General features: G+C 30.9%; 1 protein-coding gene across 1 annotated transcript; it reads left to right on the top strand.

Annotated features, from left to right (window-relative positions):
- Positions 1-84: 84 nt before the first annotated feature.
- Positions 85-18,650, top strand: LOC113398673 (uncharacterized). The gene is made up of 2 exons (XM_026637533.2): positions 85-244; positions 14,523-18,650. The coding sequence occupies exons 1-2, from the start codon at positions 236-238 to the stop codon at positions 17,709-17,711; spliced, it is 3,198 nt and encodes a 1,065-aa protein (XP_026493318.2). The 5' UTR covers positions 85-235; the 3' UTR covers positions 17,712-18,650.
- Positions 18,651-27,970: the final 9,320 nt, after the last annotated feature.

Genomic DNA, 27,970 nt, shown 5'->3' with positions numbered 1-27,970 from the left:
GCATCTGCCCGGCTCCTTTGGCATCCTTCAGCGTGCATGTTGCCCCGCACATCTTTCATCCCGCTCTTCACAGGCCAGTGGCCGGTCTCTCAGACTGTTAGACGGTCGTGTGTGCCGTGTATAGTCACGATATAATTCCGATTATATTTGTATCACGTACTACATGTTGGAGGATTAGATGTGAAATGTACTGTGTAGTGGAGTGTATGGTGTTTGTGAACTGAAAGAAGCATTCATGATTCAGGTCAGTTTATTTTTTTTAAATTACGGATAAGAAAAGTGCGATTGATAAAAATTGAATTGAACTTCTATTCGTTTAAACCTTTGTTTGTAAATTGATAAGAAGTGATCTGCTTTATTTTTACTGCCTTCGGTTTTGGCATTGCGTTTTCATTGTCGTCCTATTGTTTTAAACAAAAGAAGATAAAGGGATATGTTTCTTTTGTTACTGGATAACTAACAAATGGACAAAGTTTGAATAGTCACATTATTTGCCATATTTAATATAAGCTTCTAAATAAAAAAAATATTTTAAATAGATTTAAAAATACTTTATTATTAAATGAAATTTAACAAAATTCAGATAGAAAAAGTTGGAGGACTCTCGATTGCAAATCGCAATGATAAAGTAGGTAGGTGTCATAATGGACTCTCAAATGTTGTTTTAATTAAAATTATTAATGAATGACTTCATTAACTGACGTTAATATTGCGAAAGTAATTAATCGCGATAATTGTTTCTGCATGTGCTATTGTAAAAGGACGTGTAGGCGGGCCTTTGTATTTATTTTTAATTTAATCTGTGCTTGTTTAATTTAAAAATATATATATATTTTTGTAAATGCACAACGTATTCTGTTTATAGAATGGAGATTTATTTTTCGACACAATTTACAATTAACTTTCTATTTATTCAATTCATAACTTTTAGTTGTGACATTTCAATTTATATATAATCTGTTTAGCACTATCGTTGACAGCATCAATGATTTTGGACGAGAGTAACCAATAATTCTAGCCAAGTTCGGAGCGTTTTCATGGCATATTATGCTATCTGCATCAATCTGCATATATATACATATAAATAAATTAGCACATATACTTATAATAGAACTTACGATCTATAACACTTTATTGCCATAAGTGTCTCTTTAACAGCGGTTTTTAAAAATCGAAATTAATTAGAACTAGCCTTTTTGATTTCTTCTTTCACAACTCATTTATACCTTTTAAGTTCTTAATAGTCTGTAATATATTTTACACGTAGATATTTAGGTACTTATTTGTTACGATATCATATACAAAGGGGTTTCGGTGTTTCGCAGATTGAAATAAAACAGAACCCAATTGAGATTGATTTGTGAATTGTAAACAAATTGACGTTATATAAATTCGAGGCTCAGAGAGCGCTCATTATAGATGTTTTACAAGTTTTTATTTTACTTCTCACGTTATTATTGCAAATGGTTTTTTTTATTTCTATTTCAAAATGACCCCTAAATTAAAACATTTTTAAAGAAGTTATTCATCATAGTAAATTTAATGATAGTACCTATGTAATAAAAAATAGGATATATATATCATTGTATTTAACTAATATATCTTTGTATATTAAATGTTGGAAATGAGTAACTACTGAGTTCTTGCCGGTTCTTCTCGGTAGACTCTACATTTCGAATCGTTGGTAGTTTTACTTTATAATGTCTGTAAAATGACGATTTATAAGTGCTTGTAAAAGCCTATTTGAATAATGTGTTTTGAACAGATCGGTTGTTGCGCTAACAATAATACGTTCAACAATATTTCTTCGGTATATTGTACTCATTGTTCTGTAATGTATGAAATGTTTGAAAGATTAGGTTCCCGATTATCAGCTGAAGTCATTGAGTATGAATTGGTTTTTTATGTCACAGGAAAATGTAACAGAAACCGAATTCCGAATTTCTGTTCCCATATTCATGTTCAAAAATATTATTGCGAACTATAACATCAATTAGATATACTTAATTGATAATTAATCGATTTTAAGATAATAATGTAATGCGGTTAAACTATAAACAAGTATCAACTCTATACTAATATCTTGTAGAGTTCACGGGAACTCATTTCCAAGCTTTCGTCAAAACTCATGAAAACTTTTCATGATGATTTTGAGCAAGAGATGTATTATAAAGGCAAATAAGTATAGCACGATAATAACTCAGTAAAGCCTAGCCGGATTTTAATCTGTGATGTTCGGTTAAGATATTACGAATATTTAATTTCGTGTGAGGTTCAGTCCGGTGTTGTTAATGCTACCCACTTGCGTCTCGTCGTTGTTTTAAAATAAGTTATTGTTTGTTATAAAATATATAAATATATGTTTAATATACTTTATATTAGCTTAATTTATATTTGTTTTATTAAAATCAATCAAAGAAAAAATTTTGGTAACAATAAATTGAGTCATAAAAATGGTATAATTTCGACGAATTGTATTCAAATATTGAAACACTAAGAAACAATTAAAAATACATATATGACAAAAAGTATTACAAATTTATAGACAGTCCAAATTTTTACGTTTTTATCTTTGTTAAAAGTTGTTTCACTATTTATATTTATGTAATAGGTGTGTCTGAGTTTATAACACTATGCAACGCCGTGGTTCTAATATGGATATACGAATGCGTGAGACCGAACATTTTAGCTTCAAGTTTTTTATTTAAATTTCCAAATAGAATACGAAATGTGACGTTATAGACATACTTAAATCGTATGTCAACAATTCTCCATAATAATTTAATATCTTCGTTACGTCTTTGATTTATTATTATTGCAAAAGTATATTAGATATTCAGGTAATTTTATTAGGATGCGGAAAAGCGAGACATCCCAAGTGTGTCGTGATCCACTGCGAGCCGCCGGCTCCTCGCCTTTCATTACAACACGAAACCTTTACAAATCTCAACACTTTATAACTATGACATGTAAAAATTACAAATACAAATTGAAAAATCCTGAAGTTAGGTCATTCTTTTTAGAAATTAATTTTATCTTAAAATTTAAATAATATCTATCGTTCACACAAATATAAATAATTCATAAAAGTTAAATATTTTTAAAGTTAAATCATTTCATATAAGGTGGGTGGACCATGGAAGGCCACCTTAACGAGTAAACACTTTTTATTCGTTAATTAACTGGATAAATGAAGGAATCAAATTTTTAAGTAATACTTTGTTTTATTGTGTACCATATAAATCACTTTTTTTTAAGCTAGCTTTAATCACTTTTTATTAAAATTAAGTTTTATTAAGCTCTTCCAAATGACCTTGCAAGGAACACGGCTCCAAACAAGGCCAATATTATACATCAGTCGTTTGACTTAAAAATAAAATTGTAACAATTCATATATCTGTTTTACTAAAATTACATAATAAGCTCTTTCATTTAAGCGAAACATTAAATATTCAATATGTTTTTATCATCTATAAAAAACTCAAGGAACATTACTTGAACACCATCCTATAACTAAGAATATATTATTGGGAATTATTTAAAAATTGTATTAATGAGTATTATATTGACTACAAATAATTTGCTAACGCGTTTTATAATAAAATTTAAAACTTTTTTTTTACCTAAAATGGCCTTCTTTTGGGTCCGTTCTTTGTAAGGTCAAAATGTTCCTAAGAAGGCCAAACTAACAATTATTATCAATTACTTTTTTTAAGAAGTGAGATTCTTCAAAATGGTGTTTTACAGTGGGCTTATTCATTTTTTGAGCTCTAGCTGGATTCATTAGCTGGGGTTTTCTTTTTGAAATAGATGGGTTTCGAGCCAAAAACATATTGAACCATTTGTGTCCGGCCATTCTTGTGCATACATATTAAAAGTGTTTTTGATTTTTAACCTCTTACAAAATAAAAAGGTTTGTTTCCTGATAAATTTAAGCGTAAGCGGTACACCCAGTTTTGCAAAAGGTTTGATTCGCTGTGATAAATCCTCTTCTAATAAATAAATAAGTTTTGTCAAAATAATTTTGAAAAAGAGTATTCAATATGACTTAAAAAAATTAAATAAACCTTATAAATATAAAACATTGTTTTAACTGTAACGGTACGTATTTATAACTAAAAAGTAACTGTTCATATGTTATATGGTTTGTAGAAGTTCCTTGTAAGGCCCATGTATCCTAGCAAGGCCAACCGTCAAATTTTCGATTGGCCTTATAAGGAACCAACGACTTTCCTAAGAATACTACCAATATTTTAAGTTATATCGAGGCAAAACTATTTTATTTTTCTGAAATACCATAAACATATCCTTATACGATAATTTACAGTAAATATGAGATAATAATACGTCATTAAACTGAAAGCTTTTGTTTTGCTATGCGCGCTCTTAACAATTGTAACATCGACGACAAAGTCTACGAAGCATGAGATCGCACAGCCACAATAACAGCGCATGCGACTTGCCGCTGCATCTGTGTCCTTGATTTTGATACATCTTAGTGTATAGCATAAGGAATATGTCTTTACATGTCAATTACGAATTTTCAATAGTTGGCCTTCAAAGAAGCGTGGCCTTCCATGGTCCACCCACCTTACTTACTTACAATTATTACCATTATAGTACAGGATCTCGGAGTTTTACATATATACGAAATATTCATATATTATTATATATTCGATTATATTTCGGTTGTAGTAGCTATTTGTTATGTTCTCTGATTTATTCGTTTAAAAATATTTGTTATTTTACTATTTATAATAAAATTACTATCGTTGTAAGAACTTCAAAATCAAGCTAACTTACTCATACATATTTTCATCGTCAAAATATAAGTTATTAGAATTTTTTGTTTTTACACGCTTAGACGAATATATTTTCGTCGAACAATTGCTGCATTGAAGGTGATTTTAACCGTCTAAGCAGACATAATAATCAAATTGAAGCAACAAAATTTTAAATTTCCATATCTATTAAGTACATTGCAAACTCTGTCATCTACATCAGTATGTACTTACCATCGGGTATGCTTATCTACAATAAAAAAACTAAACTATTACCAGATAAGTTATTTCCCTATCTTCACAGTTTTCATAAAAATACAGTTTTATCTACACCGAGGTACAGGCTTATTGAAATAAATCGATGCTCGTCAGAAACGCATAGTTTCCGCGGCGCTCCATTAGACAAATTATTTTTCCCTTGCTCCAAGAGCCGGGCTTACTTTATTATATACGAAGCTTCTTAAACCTTTTGCTGATAGCCTTCGGATTTTGACGCAATATTAAAATTTATATAAATCTGACGCAAAATTTAAACTTATAATTAAAAATAAGATTAACTAACACTTGTCACTGTTGTCGAATAATATCGTAAAAAAAATATTTAAATTAAAAAAAAAACAGAAAATTTTACAACTTCAAAACAAGGTTAAGGTCACGACTTATATATTTATATCATTCATAAGGTTTATGTTTTCCATAACTAATTTTAACATGTTTTTTATAATCTTAGATACACACAGCGCCATCTCTTGAAAGTTGCTCCAACTAAAAAAAGCTCTACATTTTCGTGTCTTCGAATATGTATCACTATTTAAATATTTATTATTATTGTGTATTCCATTTAAATATTTATTATTATTGATGGTCATAATATATTGTAATTATCATATAGAACCTAAGTTTAATTTAATCTGTTCCACGTCGAAAAACTTTCTACTGCCCTCACATTTCTGAAATCAGTGATAAATCCAAACAGGTACAGAACAAGTAAAACGCATTTGTTGCAATGTATCAATATTATCGAGCTAACAAATAATAGCCGTAACTAATTCCTTTATTTATACCCCCAGTGACACTAACAACGCCTACTGATTCTATCATAAACTATACTATATATATTTCGTAACGCGACTCGAGCTAAGTGTGAGCTATAAATTATAAATAAGCAGTATACATGTTATAAATAATGAATAGACTAGTTAATGCCTGCGGCTTCGACTGGTTTCCGATATGGAATCGTTGAACGATGTTTGATGAACCGGTTCCATATTTAAGCTTCAGTAGTTGAAATGTGAAACTCTGTATTTGACTATATTTATAATAGTTTAAAACGACGCCGATCGCGTGTCACTGTTTAGTCTGAGCGGGCTTTTGCGTTCATTTCGAATACTTAGTCTTTCTTTCGTAAATCTTTGATGACAAATCGTAGATACCTACACTTAAGTATGTCACTTCTATACTTCTATACCTATTTTGGTGTTTTCTATACATTCGTCCTTCAATATAGAATGTACTGTCTAAGCTCGAAGATTTACTATTTTTATTTTTTGATCAAAAATTAAAAATTGCAACGCTTTTTCTAGTTTTTACTACACTAATATACGCGTTAACTTATAAATAAATAAATACACATATCTACTTTAGAATGGGCAAGCTAACTAAAATTGTCATTTTTGACACTTGATAATATTACGGTTGAAATACATCTCTAAGAACTATAATAATCTCTTTAATGCCATTACTAAATATTGATAAAGATTTAATAAAAAATAAACAAACCCGACTTATGAAGCCACAAAATATGTAAAGGTGTTGAATATTTTTAAGCATTTTAAGCCATCCCGTCACTCTCAAGCTCTCATTATTAATATTCAATTAAAAATTATATTCGTTATTAATAAAATTTACGTTGTTTATACAAAGCAATTTTTAGTCGTATAGTTGTTATTTTAGCTTGGCTTTGTCTACAATCAGCTTTGTAGTACATATGAAGCCTTTTAATAAAACCTCATAGTTATTTAGTACATTTTAGTGATTTCTGTTGATTAGAAATGGCTGTAAGAGTTCTTGAGTGATGTATATTTTGATTTTGGTGTTGTAAAAAATATCGAACCAAACTACTTAGGGAAACTATGGAGAACGATCGTATTTTCGTCTGTTATATCGACAATGTAAGGTGTACGAAATAAAAATGATATTCTTAAAATATAATCCAGTGGATAGAATACCTATATTTCAACTACCGAACCCAGACAAGCACCGATAATTTATCTTTATCATCTTGTTATATACGTAGAAGGAAACCATGTGAGGAAACCATATCTCAAATGATACTCGGTCACCAGTACAAGCTACCTCGCATTGGTGAAGCGTAATAAATCTCCAAAACCATTCACCATGATAAATTTTAATTTACTTTTTTAGATAATACTCAGGTATTGCAAAAACCTATAAGAATTTTTGTCTGTATGTACACGCGTTCTTAGATTGTTCACGGTTCACATCGAAACATAATTTATCTAGGCATTTGATAATACCTACGTGCCCTTTTAGGCTAGATTATATGTTGGGAACTTATTATAGATATATAATTCCAAAGCAGATAACAATTACGCCTTAGGCCGTTTTGGAATTTGTCTGTAAAACTTATCAATACTTATTAATAATATATTTTTTTATTCGCGATCGACGACCACACATGTACCTACAATGACATACATATATTTGTTATAATATACAGGGCTACAAAATATGAAATATTATAATATATATAATACTTAAAATTGATAATCATGTCTATTGCGTAACGACAATAAAAAAAACATTGCAAAATAGTTTTATTCATTGCCTAACATGGAAACAGCTGTTTCCTATGTTTAAAATATGAATAATTAAATTAATTATGAATATTACTTAAGTTAATTATAAAAATTATCACAATTATCATATAGAAATCGATTCGAAATAAATATTCATAATTATTATAATATTCATCAAGTCCTGAGTCCCAATTAACTAATAAGCGTTATAAATTCTTATCGTGAGACGAAATTTTAATTACTTGTTGAATTATTAGGTGTGAATTGCGAGGCGTAAGGCTTAGAGACCGAGGTAGGTCAAGTGACACGCAGAACAGATACATTTCAAATATCACAGGTTCAAATCGGAGCTAGAGTAATTATAATTAATGTTATGTAGGATTCATTATAATGTACATACTTGGAAATCAAGAATAGTTTTAAAGACATATCTTAGTGATGTAGCTTATGTATATGTTTCTACAAACATATACCATATTAAATATATATTACTTTATTAAACAAGGATCGCAGTTTGTCAAATTCTTATATACTTAGATAGGTATTATATTCTTCATAAGACCGTAACGTAGCAGATAAATATATTCGAAACAATATTAATAAAATATTCGGACATAAGGCGAACACAAAATTAATTACTATGAATTATTGTATTATATTATTAGATTTGCTATATTACATTTAAGACACACGATATAAAGATATATATGAATATGTTAGCCATAACTGGGGAAGATATATTCTCTATGGAAATTACGTCGTGTTAACTAGCACGTAGACTTATTTAAACAAATGAATAGATTGGCGAATAATAATAATAAAAACAGTAAAAGTAACCGCCTAAATATCCCACTGCTGGGCTAAGGCTTCCCTTTGAGGGGAAGGTATGGAGCTTGTTCTAGTTGGTGGATACAAATGTGGCAGAATTTCATCGAAATTAGATACATGCATGCTTCCTCACGATGTTTTCCTTCGCCGCCGATGTCGAGATGAATTCAGCGGTGCTTGCCTGGGTCGTGACCCGCAATCATCGGTTAAGACGCACGCATTCTAACCACTGCGCTATATCGGCTCTTATGTAATAATTATTATTATTTAAAATATGTACATAGATATACTTAGCCTTCCTTCTTATAATATATAACGAACAATATACACCAAAATGTAAATAGTGTAATATATGCATTTCTTTTGTTGATAACAGAAGTATATACAGTATCAGTTCTTTCTTTTTTTTTAAGGCCATGGTACGTCAATACTTACAACTTGACAACAATACTATATGTAATTCCTCATACCATCAACGCCTGTAATTGCACTAACTGATGTTGTAACACAACAATATTTAATTAGGTAGATGTTGCACAAAGCCCTACAACACACCTGAATCGCTGTAATAAATCATGATGATTCCAGAGGGAAATGATTTAATAATTGTTACCGTTATTATCAATAAGGCAGTTATTATTAACAAATCAAATACCAACAAGATAACTTTTATTCAAGCTCTTACAAATACTTTATATTATAAGCGTCATTTTACCGTGTCGGAATGTAGATTGTACAACAAATAAATACTCTTTTTGACTAGTAGAAAATAGCTACATGGAGCTCAGTCTAGATAACTGTTAATGAAAAATGAGTAATTATACTAAAATCTCGGTATTACCCAAACACAAAACAAGCAATGTTTCTTCAGTTTGCAAAAGTTTTTGCGAAATGGTCTAAAGATGGCAAAGGTTATTCAACCGGATCCATTGTCCGTTATCGGTAACAACCCTTATTGTTGGCAGCGTGCCATACTTATCTATGTGTCTCACATACGGTCTATTTCAAAGTCGGCACCCTTTACGAAATGCCGACATTGTGTAAATTGTATAGGTGTTATAAATTCGCACAAAAAACAACAGGATTTTCAACTTAACATTTTTTTCGTTGTTATCTGAACTTTCAAGGAACTCTTTGAAATGTTTTGCAATTTGTGACGTATTTCTAAGCGAAATATCGAATAAACTCTTAACAAGTCACAAATAGACTAATATTTTTTCGAAAACCGTACATAAATATTTAGGAAAAATTTAAAAAAAACAAGGCAATTTTATTTTATTTTATCAATTTACTTCGTACTTGACGGATGTCAATATTTTATAATTAATAATAATAACACAATAACATGAATAACAACTTACTTCAAACCGTAATCAGTGAATTTTCCATCCTCATATGTTAAAAATGTATAGGGAAGACTAAATCTTATGAAAAATTAAATTACATAAGTCATTTATAATATTACTATATACTAACTCATAACAACCAAACTTCCAAATAATAGATGTATACAGTATAAAATAGAAGTTTAATCTTTTTAAAATATACCTATTTAAGAAAAAAATAATAGTTCAATATACTTTAAAATTCGTTAAACTTTACTGTAGACATAATGGCAAGGGACCAATTCAGCATCGATCATTATCTTATTAATTTAAATAACTATTTAAGATACTAAATATGCCTATAGGTATCTCTACCGCTAAGTAAGTAGCGGTAAGTTCTTATTTACCTACTCTACAATTACTACGGCAAATGAATATAACTTAAATACTTGATCTTATATTTACACTTAAATCACGTGTGACGACATTATTATAAGTTCGGGTCATACCAATTTCTTATCAGTAGTTGTACCTTAGACAGGTAGACGGCTATTGTTATCAGGTAGAAGTCAGGGGTCAACCCTACCCCTCCATCGGTGGCGTCTGATCTCCGGGTGTCACAGGATTAGTTGGTCATGTCACAGTCGGCTTAGCTTTTAATCTGGACGTACGTTTCGCAATATTTAGTGATAGTTTAATATTTGCGTTAAGTGTGAGTGTTGAGTTTTGAGTTAACAAAATGAGTGATGATATTGACGATAATTTGAGTAAGTTAAGTCAGTTCGTGAAGCGTTGGTGGGAAGATGATTACCAGAAGGTTTGTTTAATTTATAATAGAATAAGAAACTGAAGTACAGTTTGTTTGTTTGTATGTATGTATATGTATTATGTCGTATTACGGTATGTAGGCATATAGGTATAACATCAATATTTATAGTTTTTCGGTCGCTTCAATTCAATCTGAGGCATAGGTATCCTACCTATTTAATGCTAGTATTTTAAAACTTCGGAAATGATCTAAATTAATGGTTTCGAATTGATTCAAAATAATACGTCCCCTCGTTTGGTCAAAACCCAACCCGTCGTGGGTTGGGTGTTGGATACTTTTTATTCTAGGATAAAAAGTAACATACCTATATGCTTTACAGAGTATAATCTACAGTTTTGCCAAATTTCATTTCAATTTCAAGATCAACTAACGGCCGTCAATCTCTTCAAATTTGGAGTGTGTGCCTACCTAGTATGTATTTATTTTTTGTTAATATTACAGTAAAAATACTAAAATGTGTTTTTTTTCATAATATAAGGTAAATTTGAGTAATTAAAAAAAAACTAAAATTAAAATCCGAATAAAATAAAGTCATATAAGATAAATCACTGCACAATATACAATTCGAAAATACAAATATATTCTGAAAATTGTTCTGAAGTAGCAGCTATTTATGTAATAATAAATCAAAACTAACACAGATCACAACCGAAGTTACACGCAGTACCTACTTATCCAATACCCAAACATCTTAAGGAGACTAACTAAAGTCAAATCGATATTTGACCTCTGCTCGTAATCCAATTATTATTAATACCCATAAACGCTACGAGGCGCCTTAAGCCCAGATTAAGATAAGCTCTCCATACTTGTCCACGGTATATCATTACGCGTATTAACTTAAACGACCGCGGAGATAATTTTATATAGAATCTAAATTGTATCAAAAAGTTATAATGGGATGGAATGATATGCCGTGTCGTTGTAATGATAGACCATACTTACATAGGATATGTTTATATGCTGAGAGACATTTACGACTGCATCCGGTTTATCTAATAAGCTAAATAAATATCCAAGCGTGGCGCTAATCCTTATTTTAATAATCTGAGCGGCAAATATAAAAATAAACAAAGTGGTTTGAAATTCGTCTTGAAGCCAAAATATCTTAAAACGAACTAGAGTTTTCAATATGAAAAAACAAAATTAATAACTCAATATAAGAATGTATTTAGAATTTTTAACATTACTCGGCTAGTGGGTCGGCATATTATACATTTTAAAATAATATAACATATTATTAAAATAATTAACTATTATGTTTTGGAATCCGAGCTTTGTAATGTCGAATGAAAAAATACGCAAGTTTTTTTGTTCTCTGTATTTGCTCATTTGATTCATTCCTGGCGATAGTAATATGTTAATCATATTAATAAACAGCGCCCACCCACGCCATCATGTCGTTGTTGAACGAACGACAAATATTGATAAACTGTCCCTGATTTCGACATTACCTCGAATTAATGTAGATACTTTTTGAATGAATGAAAGTGAATGGTTGAGAGATATAATTAATGATATTATATTTTTTCATTATTAAAGAAACATTCTAAGAGTAATAGTATTAACAAAATTATTTAAAAAAAAAAAATATTTTTCTTTAATTATCAGTTCTCTCGCATTTTTCGTTCTTATTATGGAAATTTATAAAAAGTTATCGATATGAAATAAACAGCAATTTTATATACCTAGGTATAAGTAGATATCTACTACATTTATACAACGTACAAGCACACCTTAATTTCCGAACAATTATATTCTAGTAATGATTAGTAATAGAGGAATTATCCTGCATAGCCGTCGTAGTATTTATCTAGTTACGGCCCCCACTAATTATATGAGAGGTATAGACTCCATAACTTATACTTATGTCACTAGATTGGAAATTGTTATTTGAAATAGGAACCCATAAGAAAATTTTAGTATAAATCAATTTTAGATAAAAAATTGTTCGCTCTACAGACTGAATTTAAGTCATGAATCAATTAAAAAATAAAAAAAATTGTATACATAAACAGCCAAGCTATGTTCTTATTTAAATTTTTTTCGTATAAATCTTTATTTTTTTTTTAATTTAGCTCATAAATGGACATATAATTTCTAAAAATTAGTGTAATGTAAAGTAAAATAAAAAAAATAACCGTTGCGTGATGACCGGTTGATTGGTACGTAGTTTAAATGTTCCATAAAAACAGACCAAGCCAATCTCGTCGTTCTCTTCTCCCATCATAAAATTCCCAATGACTTATATTCAAAGATTATTAAGAAAAAAGGTAAAACAATGCGCTTCAAAGTATGGAACCTGTTTACTCACTGCACGTATCATACACTGAACAATATGGCATGTCACGACAGCGAGCCAAAAGCGATCATCGCGAAATGACCATATAAAAAACGAGGCAGTCGTCAAAGTAAAATATACCTTAAAACATTGAATTATAGCTTAATATCATTCGATGTAAGTTATGAAAAATCCTGTGAAATATGTCCGCTTGTCCATTGCTCTGACGGTAGGCGTGGGTCAAATACGAGGCATATTTAATACTGCGTTGTTTTTATTTAAAAATGGTATTTAATAGTACGTAATAAGGTTTAAATATAGTTTGTTGTTTATTTGGTCGGTCAATCACCTCGGCTTACCATCGCGACTTTAGTCACTTTTTGTTTTGTTTTGCTTACTACGTGTGGGAATTTTAATACATACGCTAAACTTATTTACCGCTGTAAATACTACGTTAATATTGTAAACGGACACAGCACAGTCATCAGACATCTGCCCCGAATCGTTTATCTTAACAACGACATCGAAATCACAAAAAATGAAATTTTAATCTTTACACAAATCATGAAATTACTTTAAAACCGCCCTCAATTACATTCGAACACGAAACGTATACTTTACTTAAACGACACTTTATTATCCTGCATTTATCCGTTTTGTGGCATTAGAAAATAATTCACGGAGACTTTTTTTTTGAGTGTGGATTATACTAAATTGCCGACGCGCTGGCGCGGCAAATGACAATATAATTTTCCCCAGAAATGTATAATGATATGGCCGCCCCATCGCTTACACGAGTTACACGGTATAATCGAGTGACAAACGATTTTTAAAACGATAATCAACTCTTTTTACACACGGAAAGGCCTGAAGCGACATTTTGCTTAAACAAAGCTTAATTTTGTTTTTATATTCATTTATGTAATACAGTTTTTGAAACCTCATAAATGAGTTTCAATGCATATTCAATATATAATATTACATAATACCCTCAAGTGCTTTAATAGAAAAATACGTAACTCATTTCAAAAGTATTGTTGTAAATACATTGTATTTTCTTAAAGTTATCATATTGTTGACTATTATTAACATTATATTTTGAAAGTTAATTTTGACAATAATAGCCAAATTAAACTCAGCTTAAGGAGTGGCTATATTAACTGAAACTCGAGTTTGACAACGTGAACCGGCCCCGAATACTTACCAAATGAATAGTAATTTAGTTTTCGGATTAAATCGTTCCGAACACGCGACAGAAACCACTTTTCTATTCTCGAGTCGACTCGAAACCGTCATTTTACACAATTTTACCCAATTGCTCTCCGTTCTCGGAATTAATTCGATATTAGTCTTTGAAAACGCAAGGTGTGGTTTTGTGTCGACCCGATAGTTAGTTTGAAGATACATTAGAACAACCTGTCTTTAAAATAGCTCTAGACTGTATCTCATATGAATAGGCGGATACGTTGAAATTAATTTAATCGAATCGAGCTTCGCTTTATTTATAAGGCTATGATTTTAACTGATTTAGCATAAGTATGATACAAACATCACTCCGTTAAATATATTATGCAATAATCCGAGCTTTTGGATTTCGTTTTGTAATTATTTTTGATTGCTTGGCACCTTTATTAATAAAATTTCTTATAATTGTTACAGGAAACGCAATCGGGCAGCGCGGAAAGATGGAGTGGATGTGGTCCAGAGCACAACCTGGCACTCCAACAAATTCTCAAACTACAGGAGGCCAGAGCTCTTCACAAAACTTCTCTTCTACCGATCTACAAGAAAAACGGTCTTCCATCACCTCCGAAAGTCAGCCACGAGTACGAACAAATCAAAGATAAAAATATGGAAAACAACGAGGAACTAAAAGCGATCGATCAATTAAAACTCGAAGCTGAATTTAAAAGGCTCATGGAAAGTTCAGGCAAAGATGTCAGAAATGATGAATCTTTCAAATATTTTCAACATATTATGGACGCTAAAAACAGTTTTGATTATTTAAAAGCTGCGCAGGAGAAAGAAGCTAGAAGTCATTACTTTAATAAGGATTTGAGTGTTAAGACAGAAAAACTATCACCCAACTATAACCGATATTCACCCGAACAAACGCACTCACCGCAAAGAACCTCATCTGCGGAAGCTTCTCCAAATCATAGTGTCCATCTATCTACCTCATCTAGTCCTCTCTCAACTACTAGTCCTGTTAATTCATCACCCTTAAATTATTTACAAAATATGCAACCCTTCGATTTTAGAAAACACAAAATCAGCGAAAATCTTACTAAAGATGAAAATAGAAAGCGTGGTTATGATATGACTTCAGCAGAGAAAGCGGCTATGGATGCGATGCGAAATCAATTTTTTAATTTCCAGTTACCAAACAATATGCCTATTCCTCCTATTTCTTTACCTTCTTCATTTTCACATCCTGCAGCAATGGTTGCTGCTTTAAGCCAAAATCCAATGGGGTTGGCATCATTACAAGCACTCCTTCCACAAATATCAGGTAAGCCTTCAGAAGCAACAGATAATAGAATGAACAATGCGATGAGTAAGACAAGATCTGAAAGCTTACGAAGTGAAGATGACAATGTTCTTAACTTAAGTAAAGATGCTTATGTGGAAGCTGCACAAAAAACAAGAGACATGATGTTGGGTAAATGCATAAGCCCACCGAAGAGACAATGGGGTGCATCTCAGATGCCATTAAATTTAGGCACACATTTTATAAATCCCGCTACCGGTAAGAAACGAGTTCAATGCAACGTGTGCCTTAAAACTTTTTGTGATAAAGGTGCTTTAAAAATTCATTTTTCGGCGGTACATCTAAGGGAAATGCACAAATGCACAGTTGAAGGTTGTAGTATGATGTTTAGTTCTAGAAGGTCAAGGAACAGACACAGTGCCAACCCAAATCCAAAATTGCATTCCCCTCATTTAAGAAGGAAGATCTCACCACACGATGGAAGAAGTGCTCAGTCACATCCTGTATTAATTCCACCACCTGGAGCAGGCTTGAATATGCCACCAGTAATAAGTTCTATGCATCCATTTGGATCATACCCACTGCTAAATCCATCACAAAACATGAGATCATATGCTTCAAACATACCCTTAGATTATAAAAATGGTCTTAATTTCTCACCTACAATTGATCAGGGTCATCATTTACGACGTGAATCTAGTTCCGTAGAAAATAAAGATCATGAAGGACAAGGGGACTCTGATGAAGATGATGGAATTGTTGTTGTCGCTGGTGACGATGACGATGACGATAATGATCAGGTCGAGACTAGTGATTACTATTCCAATCTCAATAAGTCAACTGGGTCTGCAGATGAATCAGAAACAGAATATGACCAAAGAAGTGTAAGTGATAATAATGAAAATTCAGACACTGTTAAAGATGTTGCAAGTCCTGAAGTAATAAAACGAAAACGTAAAAATCTTAATCCTACTAGACTCAAAAATAATTATGTAATTGACAGCAATGATTTTGAAAACAAGAACGATGATCAAAACCAAGACGAAGACAGAGCTTTAAATTTGAAAAGAGTCAAGTGTGAGGAAACTGACGTCGACAATAGTAAATATTCGGTTCCTTATGAGAAAGTTGAAAATCTTAAGATAAAACAAGAACCTCAACCAATAAAACAAGAGGCAACTGACATAAATCATTGTGCCCAAGATTTACGAGTTAAGGAAGAACCCACGGATAAATTGGAAACTAACAAATCAAATGAAATATTTAACCAGAGCAGTAACCACTTTTCTTCTGAAAATTCTTTAAAAAGACTAGAAAGCTTATCGAAAGGCGACTTTCCCCACATTCCAAAGAAAGTTGAAACACACCATTCATCGGGTCCTTATAATCCAAGCATAAACGAAGGTATTGATTATTCTGATAGATCTCCTTCGTCGTCAGTTTCAAGCTATGAATACGCATCAGATGACAACCAAGGTCAAATCTATGGCCACTTTGACAATGGCTTTTTTATAGTAACTACAGATGTTCCCGTAGATATGGACAATCCTCTTAAATGTAAAGTTTGTGATAAGTTTTTTCAAAACATGTATATTTTAAAGACACATTACCAAAATGCACATTTAAAAGTGATGTACAAATGTAACACCGATGGTTGTAGAGCAGCTTTCAATACTCGACGCAGCAGGGATCGTCACAGTGCAAACACTAACTTGCATAGGCGAATACTAGTTGAAGACATGAGAATATATAACGATCTGCGTTTGTTAGATAAAATAAAAGAACAAATAGAGCAGATTTCAAAACTGAACGAAGACGAACGAGCCGTTCCCTATATCGAGTCACAAAAGTATTATCGTGCCAGAGATAGTGAAAAATTAAAAAGTCATTTAGGGCAAGTGCCTTTCAGTGCTCCATATCCACCTCTTCCTTTGCCAGAATCCTATTTAAACGGACGTGACATGTTTAGTCAGCATCCTTTCCTATTTACTCCGTTTGGTATGCTCCCAAATTTTCCTCCTTTACCATTCGGATTTCTGCCACCTAGTCTTAATAGTTTTGGTTGTCAAAATCAAAATTACTCACCGCCTTTGGCTCAAAAAGTCAACTACTGCGTAGAAGATGAGGCGCCAAGACCAAACAAAGATGGTTTCTATTCGTGCCGAGGTTGTAGGGAGTGTTTCAAGGACTTGTCTAGTCTGAAGATGCATTGTGAAAGTGTTCATGTACAATTATTGCATCGGTGTTCAGTTAGTGGATGCAACGCTGCATTCTTCTCAAGGACTAAGAGAAATATTCACAGCGAGGCACATGTTAATCGACGTCAAAATGGTAGGGTCCAAACGAGTCTATCGTGACCCCACTTCTCGTAACCAGTGTTTACAGACTGTTAATTACAGATTATTCAGTGCATTTGTGATTTCATTTAAATTTAGTAATAGTACTTATAAATAGTATAGTTATCTGTATACCCAGTACCTTCAAATTCTCAACCCATTATACAACAGTGGAGGGGTACCTGGTGTAAACTATTCAATAATACGTAATTTGTAATTTCGTTTAAATAGCTTTGTATATATTTGAAAAATTATATCTTTGAACTTTAATTCATTATGTATTTAAGCGTATTTCAAATATTAATAATGTTAATTGTAATTAATTGGTATTAATAACTTGTTAAAAAACAACATTCCATAGTAATAATGTGCAATATAACTGTATATAATAGCGTAATGATGTACAAAATTATGGCAGAATTTTAAGTAGAGATCTTTTTCATTTTAAATGTAAAAATATTGTATAGATACATAACATGAACATTTGGCATTTACACAAAATTTGTTGACGTGACGTCAATTATATATAGCGTCATATATTATTTCATAAATTAAATTTAAATACGATGTATTTAATTACGTATCTATATTTCAAATCATACAAATACTTTTACTGATACTATCCTATCATATTGTATTGTCATCAGATATTAATGTAAAATGGCTCAAACTGTAATGGATCATTTGTATTATAAGTATTTATTGCATATCCTAAGTCTTATCTAGCTATTTTGGTGCTAAACAAAATTTTAATTTGTTCTCTGTATATTCTATCGTATCTAATTAATATCATATTATTTCAAATAGATATCGTATGGTTAGTGTGAATTTTGTTACATAATTTAAATTATAGGAACCAAAAAGTATTAATTATTAAGACAGGGTTAGTTACAGCTGCCCTCTGAGAAGCATGTTATTCTTCCTTTTGCCAAACATTAATAAGTATAAAATAAAAAGTTTAAAGCAATTTCTTTTTTTTATTTAATTTGTGTAAACTCCTATGACATCCTTTAGTACTCCCATGCTCAGATATTCAATAAACTAAATCTGTTTCACTAAGTTGCTAGTAGTAAAAAGAAAAACAAGTTAGGTAAAATGAAATAAAACATTTATCGTAATTATATTTAAAAAAATGTAAAAACTATTAAAACCACGTATTTTTACCAACAAATAAATGTTATAATTTTGCCGAAAATAAAATATAATACACAAATGAAAGAAATATTTATAATAATCTTATTGTAAACTGCAATACTGCAAATATTAGATACATTATTAAAATTACTTTTATTTATAAATTAATATAACAAAATGTCTAAATTCATAGCATAAAATTAGGGATAAATGTGCTTTCGAAAATAAAATAATAAAAAATAATTATAATTCGAAAGCAATTTTATCATTCGCACAACAAACTATTGTTTATCTGTGCTCAATAACGATGACATTTGATGACACATTATTGATTGTAAACATTGAAGTATCAACAGTTCAACTCCCGTGACATTTCCGTCACACGCGACATTTCACTGTCACGTGTCACGCGTGACATCGCGTGACGTGCCTTGATCGTTAATATTTAAACGTCCTATTATTGAACGACATTCTATCGCCTTTAAATTGAATCAGTAATAGGACTTCTTGGTAATAAGGAATAATTGCTGTGGCCTGTTTTTAAACTAAACATTGATTTAAAAATTAAAGTGATTACAGGGATTATTGTATTTTATGGTCAACTATGCTATTAAAAGTTTTTTTTATTAAAGGTCATTTACCTATGGCTCAACAGTTTGTGTATGTGTGACCAACCTTTACAGATTATTCACACTACAACACTCTCTTCGCTAAGAAATAAGTTTATCACTAAAGGATATATTTTTTTCATTTAAGGAATCTAAAAAAATGGATTATTTATGAAAACCTAATATGAATGAATACGAAATCGCAACTTAAAGTAAAACCTCATCAATCAAATAGCCCATAGCAGTCTTCTATGAAGAAAATACCTACCTTTATACCTATGTTTTTTTACATAATGCTTTTCTCTAACTAGGCATTTAGGTCTATAAATTACTCCACAAAATGTTAATGTCTCTATTGAAGTTTCGACAACATTCGCATGTAAATCTCATGGATCGGCCATGTTGTCTCCGATTACGTTGACATGATTGGTTGATTAATAGGTATCTACTATATGACGAATGTGACCATATGTCTCGTGTTTAGTGGGACAACTCAACTTTTGACATTCAACCCGATCTCACTGTCTTCAAAAACAAATCATACATGGCAATTTTACATTAAAAACATTTCAAAATCTTTTTCCGTCAACATGTTCCCAATGTCAGAAATTAAAAAAGGTCTTAAAAGAAAAACGTATTAATTCAGGGCCTTCATGAAATGGCAATTTAGAATTTTTAAGCTACTGGTGATGTTGACGTCCCGCTCAGTTGAACAAAATAAATAAATGGCCATCGACAAAATGTCTGTCCACCCTGAAATTAAAAATTAAATAGGAATATATTAATACTTACAAAAATTAGAAAATTTTATGCAAATAGGTACAGAAAAAAAGCAAACCTTACTTACGCCCTTATAACATTAGAATGTTTTGAAAACAACACTAACACGTAACATTCTGGATACCTAACTTTGACTCAAGTATCGCGAAAATATTCGTCAACATGTGTCTACAAAATTAAAGCGTCTAGAAAGCACCATTATTTTGAAAAGTCTGGAATAACTGCGCTATCATATTTATTAATATAGGTATTGACATTTACTATGATCTTACCAGATGTCGCAAGCAACAGGCGTCTAAATAAAGTACGCCTTTCCACTTTTCAAGTCAGCTTATAAGAGTCACGCAAACAAATACTTCATGGAAATCACCGCGTCTTCAAGCATCAACAATTTGACGTAACGATGTGTATGTAGATACACAAATAGCAAATTTGAATTTGAAACATTTCTACATGCTAGCAGCAATAACGTCACAAATAATATCTCCACATATTTAAAAAAAAAATCATCTTACAAGTTTGTATTTCGAACACAAAAAGTTTCCGATATGACTTAAAACGATATACAATCTTTAGATCGATTTTAGAATGTCTGTGTTATGTGTCTTACACACAGACAATTTTATCACTTCATAATTGTTAACCGTTATATCGCATAAGAAAAAGCTAAAATTTAAATTAGAAAAGCATTTATTGAAATATCTTTAAATATGTTTACTTCAAAACCAAAGTTACATTAAACAGCTATCACAAAAACTTATATCTTTTATTTTTCACTAGATCCGACAGATCTTATAATTACTGTTAATCGAAAATAAACTTTAGAACAACGTCATAGCATTTAAAGTCCAACGTTTATTAAATGGCGGGATATGCGGTTGGCGCATTCAAAATAAGAATCAGAACGTCTCGCTTGTCAGCAATTTGTTTTGAAGAGAGAACACTTCTAATTCGCAAAAAGAACGTTCCTATGTTTAAAAAGTACTTGTATCGTCACGCGAAGTCTATAGGTTGCGATCACACTGAATAGATAATTTTAAGGACATTTTAAATATACACTTTTCCGTTATCCGAGATCCGTTGATCCGCAATATAAAATAATATTTTAAATAAAGGTGTTGTAAATATAAAATTAATTTATGCTTATAAAGATTTTCCTTATCCATACACCGAGAGTCAAAAATACACATTTTACATTCAATTACAATAATGAAATTATGTTAATATAATTGTCTCTATAACAGAAAATTACAAGATATTCATAAATGACACATATCTACTTAAATAAAAAATATATTTTTAGAAAAGAAATAGTCAGCGTGCGTTTTAATTTTAACACAAATGTGAACGTGTCTTTACGAATTCGAAATTTGAATATGAAAAGTTAAGAATGGGGCTTTCTAGACGTTTTTACTTTTTTTTAGGCAACGTTAATGAGTGTGGCTTCTTAGGGAGCAGGGTTATTTCCATAGGTAATTTTGTTTTGAAATTTTGTAGAATCGAATCTTTTTAATGTTAGAGTTTAAGTTTTACTAATGATTGCACGGCTATTGATGATTTCTTATTCGAGAAAGATTTTGTTACAGGTACCTATTGTTTAAATGGTAATGTCGAAAGGTGGGTATGTATGGTCATGCTAAATCGTTTCAATATATTCTATAAGACTTTGATATAGTAAACGCGTATAGACGTTATAACAATTAATGATTTGATTCTAGTATATCTATATACTAGAACTGTAACTAGTCCCTGAATGTGTTAACTTTTAAACAGGCCGTACCTAACTTTGTATAAAAATGGTTCTCGCGATAAATAGTTAGCTTATATCTTCATGATCATACTAAGTATCTTTTAAGAGAAGTACTTTATTTATAGTTTGTTAAATGACGATTCAAAAGTGCTTGTAAAAGCCTACTTGATTAAAGCATATTTTGATTTCAAAGATCAAAGTATAGAAAAAAATGAGACGGTAAAGTATTTGATTTTTATTATAATATATTATGCCTTAGTGTTATACAACAGTATCTAAATAAATTGACAAATTATAAAGCAACCTTTCTGCACATTCCTTAATTTCTAATTAATAGGTTCTTAGTTAGATCTACATTTATGGACAAAACGGACAAACGGTTAAGTCGTGAGTTTGATATCGTCGTTCTGTATTTGTTCTCTGTATATCCGCCATATAATAAGCAAAAGTAAAATATATACTTCATATATAACACTTTATTGAAAGACGTAAACACTGGTTTTAAGATTTTGTAGAGCTTTGCTTACAGAACGTCAGGGTGGGTATCATCCAGTCATCAGTAATTCTACCAACTAATTTCTACCGCTTAACAATACCTAATACTTTGTATTGCTGTTTAGCTGTTTCTGTTTCATTGACTGACTCGCTTAGTGTGAGTTCGGGTAAGGATGGTTTCTCCTTCTGACAATGTCAGATGACCACTTACCATTAAATCGAGCTTTTATTTTAATTAGACATCAGTCTATAAACATCCCACTGCTGGACTAAGGCCTACTCTCCATATGACGAGAAGCTGCTTCGTAGCGAATTTGTCCAAACCGAATTATTCTGACATAGACAGGTTTCCGCACGGGTTGTCTTTATTGCCGAGCGCGAGAGGCATTACACAAAAAAAAAAATAACACAACCAAAATAAGTACATATGTATTTATCCAATGCCTTATTTGAAACGTAAAATTTTAGTCGATACCGAACTGACCGATGATATAGCAATAATTAGTGCAAAATGATATTCAACTGTAGGTAATGAATCAGATTCACCTCATTAAAAACATCACTAATCACTATTGATTTCACATAATTATCGTAGTTAATATTAACCAGCCCATTCTCATCTTGTTTTTCGATACCTGTTTGGCAGCACAAATATTACCGAGATTATATTCATTAAATTCATTGTAGTTATCTACTTATAAGTATATTAATTAATTTCATAAATTACTCGACTATTATATGTAAGCAAAGTATATAAAATAACAGCTTGAATTATCAACTTTATTACATTTTAGTCGATACAGATACATTTACAGTTGCGTATTGATGCCATACAGATACAAAATAAAAAACTAAAATATTTGTTATTTATCATAGACAATATAATTGTAGGGTTTTGAAATAAATTTATGGCTTTTTATCATATGTTTCAAATCGAGGTCCACTTAACAATATGAGACCCTAATAAGAACCATAAAGCACATTTTTTTAGCATTGTTTCAAAACGATCACGCAATAGTTAGCCGCAGGGAAGGCACGAAACAATCGAATTCTGGCAATTCTTATTTTGAATTTGGAAGCATGTTCGAGCTGCGTTCATATCGCACGCGACTTCATGACATTATAAAAATGAAAATTAATATATAAGATAAGTTTTAAATAATATTTTGTTACCTATGTTGTTTTTTCCGAAAACTTCATGACGAATTCATTGGATGACTTTTTGTATGTCTTTAGTTTACTATTTTTTTGTATCTACTGCGCTATTTGTGATATTTATTATACGGTTTTTATTCAGTTGAATTAAATTGGCATCTACCCCGCTTGATAGTACAACTGTCAGGTGTAAAAAATAATGAATGAATACAATAGTTTAGGTAGATACCTATATATAAATATAATCGTAATTAAATTCTTAAAACAAAATACATTAAAAAAATGATATATATAATTAATTCAATAAAAATATGGTAACGTAATTATGTGTAGGTTACCTACATAATAATTACCAACTTTCATATAAAGTAGTTAAAGTTGACGACTGTTAAGTACTTACAGTGAAAGCGACACCTGCCTAGGAAGCAGCGGGTCGTTCTCGCGCAAAAGGGATTAAGGTTGATAAAAAAAAAAACAAATATAAAGTTATAAAATTTGGAATATGAGATAAAACAAAAGTTCTCCCATAAAGGCCTAAAAAACGGATTCCCTACGTGCGAAAAACAAAGCATGTCTTTAATTAAATTCAGTTAAAGAAAATGGATACTTAGTTCGAATTTGAAATCAAAATTCTTAAGTGACAAGCTGTGAGAAAAGAATTCGACGATTTTAAGAAGAAATTTAAATACAGAACGATTTTTAAAATCCTACCGAATTCCGATCATTTGTAATTCTAAAATATTAAAATAAGCAATTTAAATATATGCAAAAACATATTTAAAATCCCTTGTCATTTACTATCATTATCCTATTAAAAACGAATTCAAATCGATTTACGTGATATAATCGCAACTGAAGTGCGCCAGTCAGCTATCCACTAATGCTCTCGGCTACAATTTAAAAAAATATTTGAAATTTTGTTCCAAAAATTTAAATAATTCAATAAAAATATTCAAATTATTCGCATCAAGTAGGAACGTGCCTAAAGCGCTTGACAAACCGTGAGAATCTGTTGTCGTGTTCCAATATTTAAATTAAAATTAAATACAGTATTTTTTAGTTTATTTCAGATCATCCAATAATTCGTAAAAAGTATTCTTATGTTAGTAAATGATTATTTTATTTGCTACACATGAGTAGGGATTTTATATAGGTACCTGTACATTTAATTTAACTCTATCAAATAGATACCTATTACCAATGATAGGAAGGTAACCTACATACCAAGATGTTCTTAGCTTTCGAGTACCTAGTCTGTGGAATTGTGATAAGATATACCTACCTGGGGATTAGGTATAAAATAGATTTTTGTCATAGATTTAATTAAATGTAAAAATACGAAATGGACGACGAAAGAGTCTTCAGTCGTTATTGTTTTTCCTAATCAGTTAGTTTTTTTAGATTTAGTAAAGTTTTTATATCCAGAATGTAAAAAACAAATCCCTTCTACCAGACTTACGTATTATCTATATAAAAAAAATATATGTTACATTTGACAATATCTACCTATAAGTATAGTTTTTTTTTTTTTTTAAATAAGTTTAAATTTATTCTTGACATAATATTTAAAAATATCTGCGCAGTATTATTCCTGTAAGGTTACCAAAAGCACCGAACTTTCAAAATATTCACCATCGACACGAACCCTTGAGGGTCTTCGTGATTTCGCAATAATGCCTATTATCTGTGTTTTGTTTGTTAAAAAAAATATCATATATTTTATTCACTATTCAGTGACTTGTATTCATCGTGACTGTTTTCATTCCAAGAAAATACTTATGAGTAAAATGTAGGTTACGCATTGTAAGGGGAGTGCATTCCATAGACTTGTCGGTATGATACTCAGCTATGCAAATAAATTATTTTGTAGTAGGTAGATATATAATGTACTATAGTTATATATATCAAAATGTTTTGATCATGCGAACAGTTCAACACATTATAATGAAACATCGATCCTGCCTAATCAACTTGCACGCAAAAATTCCCACACGGAAGCCGAATTGTAAATTCAGTCCAATCGATATCGATTTTAATCAGAAGCACGAGCCCAGATAGTCAAATTGATCTCAATTTGATAAATTTCTGAACACGCTCCCCTATTCACGCAATTTTATATATTTTTTTCTCGTAAAATATTTTTTAACATTTAAACATCAATCGTTTCAGTGTTCAAATTGATGTGTTCCATTTTTAAATTATGTTATCGGTCCGGACTTTGTAGGTTTTTTTATTTAAATGTTTTATTTCGAAGCTAAAGGTAATCAATGTTTGTCCCTAATATTTAGATAGGAATCTAATAATTTATTTATTTTTTAATTTTTCTTGACATTCACGTTTAATTTAAATTTAATGTATCGTTATTTCAGTAAAAAAGACAAGTTAAATAATATATTTTTGACATTCTTAAAATATGTAGGTAACCAGATATTTGTCTGCAGATATTAGGTAATATAAAAATTCTTAATAATAACAGCATATGATTGGTGCGGCATGTTCGGCATGTTCGGCATGTTAATAATTCTTATGTACCTACCTAAACAAATAATTAATAATACGAATAATTGCTAAAAAATTATGAATACGTACCTATACCTATGTACCTAGGTAGGTATACGTTTTCCTTACACATTGATGAATGCTATTTTACATCGACTATTTGATTCAGTGTTCGGAAACAAAAGGATTGTTGTCATGGATTGTGACATGTGACAAACAATGTCATCTAGTTGACATTGTTGCGTCTAGCCAATGACAGTAGAGCTAGCTTCCATTGGTTAAAAGTGTCACACTGACATTTATATGTTTCGTGTTAAACTAATTACTTTTTTATATTCATTAACGAGCAACAGACGGTATTAAAATTCCAAAATATTTAACTGATTTGAGTTGGCATTTCATAAAAAGGTAAACTTAATTTTGAATAGTCGTGTGAATAATAAGAATCTTATTAGGTATAAACTAAGTAGGTATTGACTTTAATAAGACATACACTAGGTAGGTACCTACCTAGGTACCTAATAGTGTAAACATTTATTCCATTTTTTCCTCATCACCCAATCTAAATATGGGAAACATTTTTATAAAAAATAAGAGTTTCTTTAAGAGTACCTACCGTGGTATCTATAGGTATTCAATATGCATAGTTTTTGAAACTTGTTTTTTAGCTCTTAAATGTGTTAGTAGGTCATTTAGGTAATGATATACCTCACTAAGCACCTAAATAGGTTGCTTACCTTTGTGTTTAATTTAATAACTTAAAAAACGAATATGTAGACATCTCTCCAAGTTTTCATAGAATCTTTCGAGGATGATTTTCATATTATATATTTCGTCACGTCACGTCTGAAAAACTCCCACTTTCCGTATTCTATTCACGAATGCTCATTCTAATTCAAATGTCGTGGGCGGGCGACCGTCGGTTGGTTGGAAATGTCACCGCCAACTTCCCGCGCTTACGCCATTGGTCGTAAATGTCACCGTGTCGCAGTGCGTGACAATCCCGATTGGTCCGGCCACGCCCATACGCGTGTTCTAATTTTAAATTTAAGAATCTCTTATCGGTCATTGGGAAGCTGTGTCGTTATCTTAGATAGAATACCATACCGTATTCAAATATAAACTCTAATAACCTGGTAAAAGTAAAGGCTACTAGGCGTATCAAAAACAATGTTTATAAATATAATACATAGTTTTACATAAGTAACCTATGTATCTAGAGGTATCTAAAACTATGATTGTAAAATAAAAGATTTCTTTTTTAAATTATTTTAAGTTACAACGATATTTCGATTTGGAGTGTTAATCGTATTTTTTTCAAATAGAGAATTCTTTGTTTTAAAAAAAGGAAAGTATTCAAAGATATACCTGCGTAGGTACTTAATTGAATTAATTTTAGTTACATTTGCTTAATCTAGTCTAGTTTAGTATAGCACTGGATGACCTAATAACGCGAATTAGCCGGGACATTTGTCACCGAGTGCGGGCGTGCCGCGTCCAATCAATAGTTTCGCGCACGCCGCGCACACTGCTCACTGCGACACTGAAAACCTTCGTAATGCCATTATCTCGATTTTAGAACCTATTTATAATAATACTGTTTATACCTTATACCAATTTATAATATTCATATTGATTTATTTTAACTTCTAACACTTAATTACCTACATTGAATAAATAAAATTTATATTTAATTATTAAAAAGGCTTTTGAACTTAGTACAAAACAACTAAGCAGGTATTACTTACCTATATAGGTAAGAGAACCTATCTAGAAAATTAAGAAGGTAGGTGCCTAGGTAACTACCTAAGTAGGGACAGAAAAATTCTTATCTTAACATAACAAAAACGTTTTTTGTT

The sequence above is a fragment of the Vanessa tameamea genome, chromosome 14 (genome assembly GCF_037043105.1).
Source record: "Vanessa tameamea isolate UH-Manoa-2023 chromosome 14, ilVanTame1 primary haplotype, whole genome shotgun sequence".
NCBI lineage: Eukaryota > Metazoa > Arthropoda > Insecta > Lepidoptera > Nymphalidae > Vanessa > Vanessa tameamea.
The sequence above is the reverse complement of the archived record's forward strand: the minus strand, read 5'-3'. Positions and strand labels throughout refer to the sequence as shown.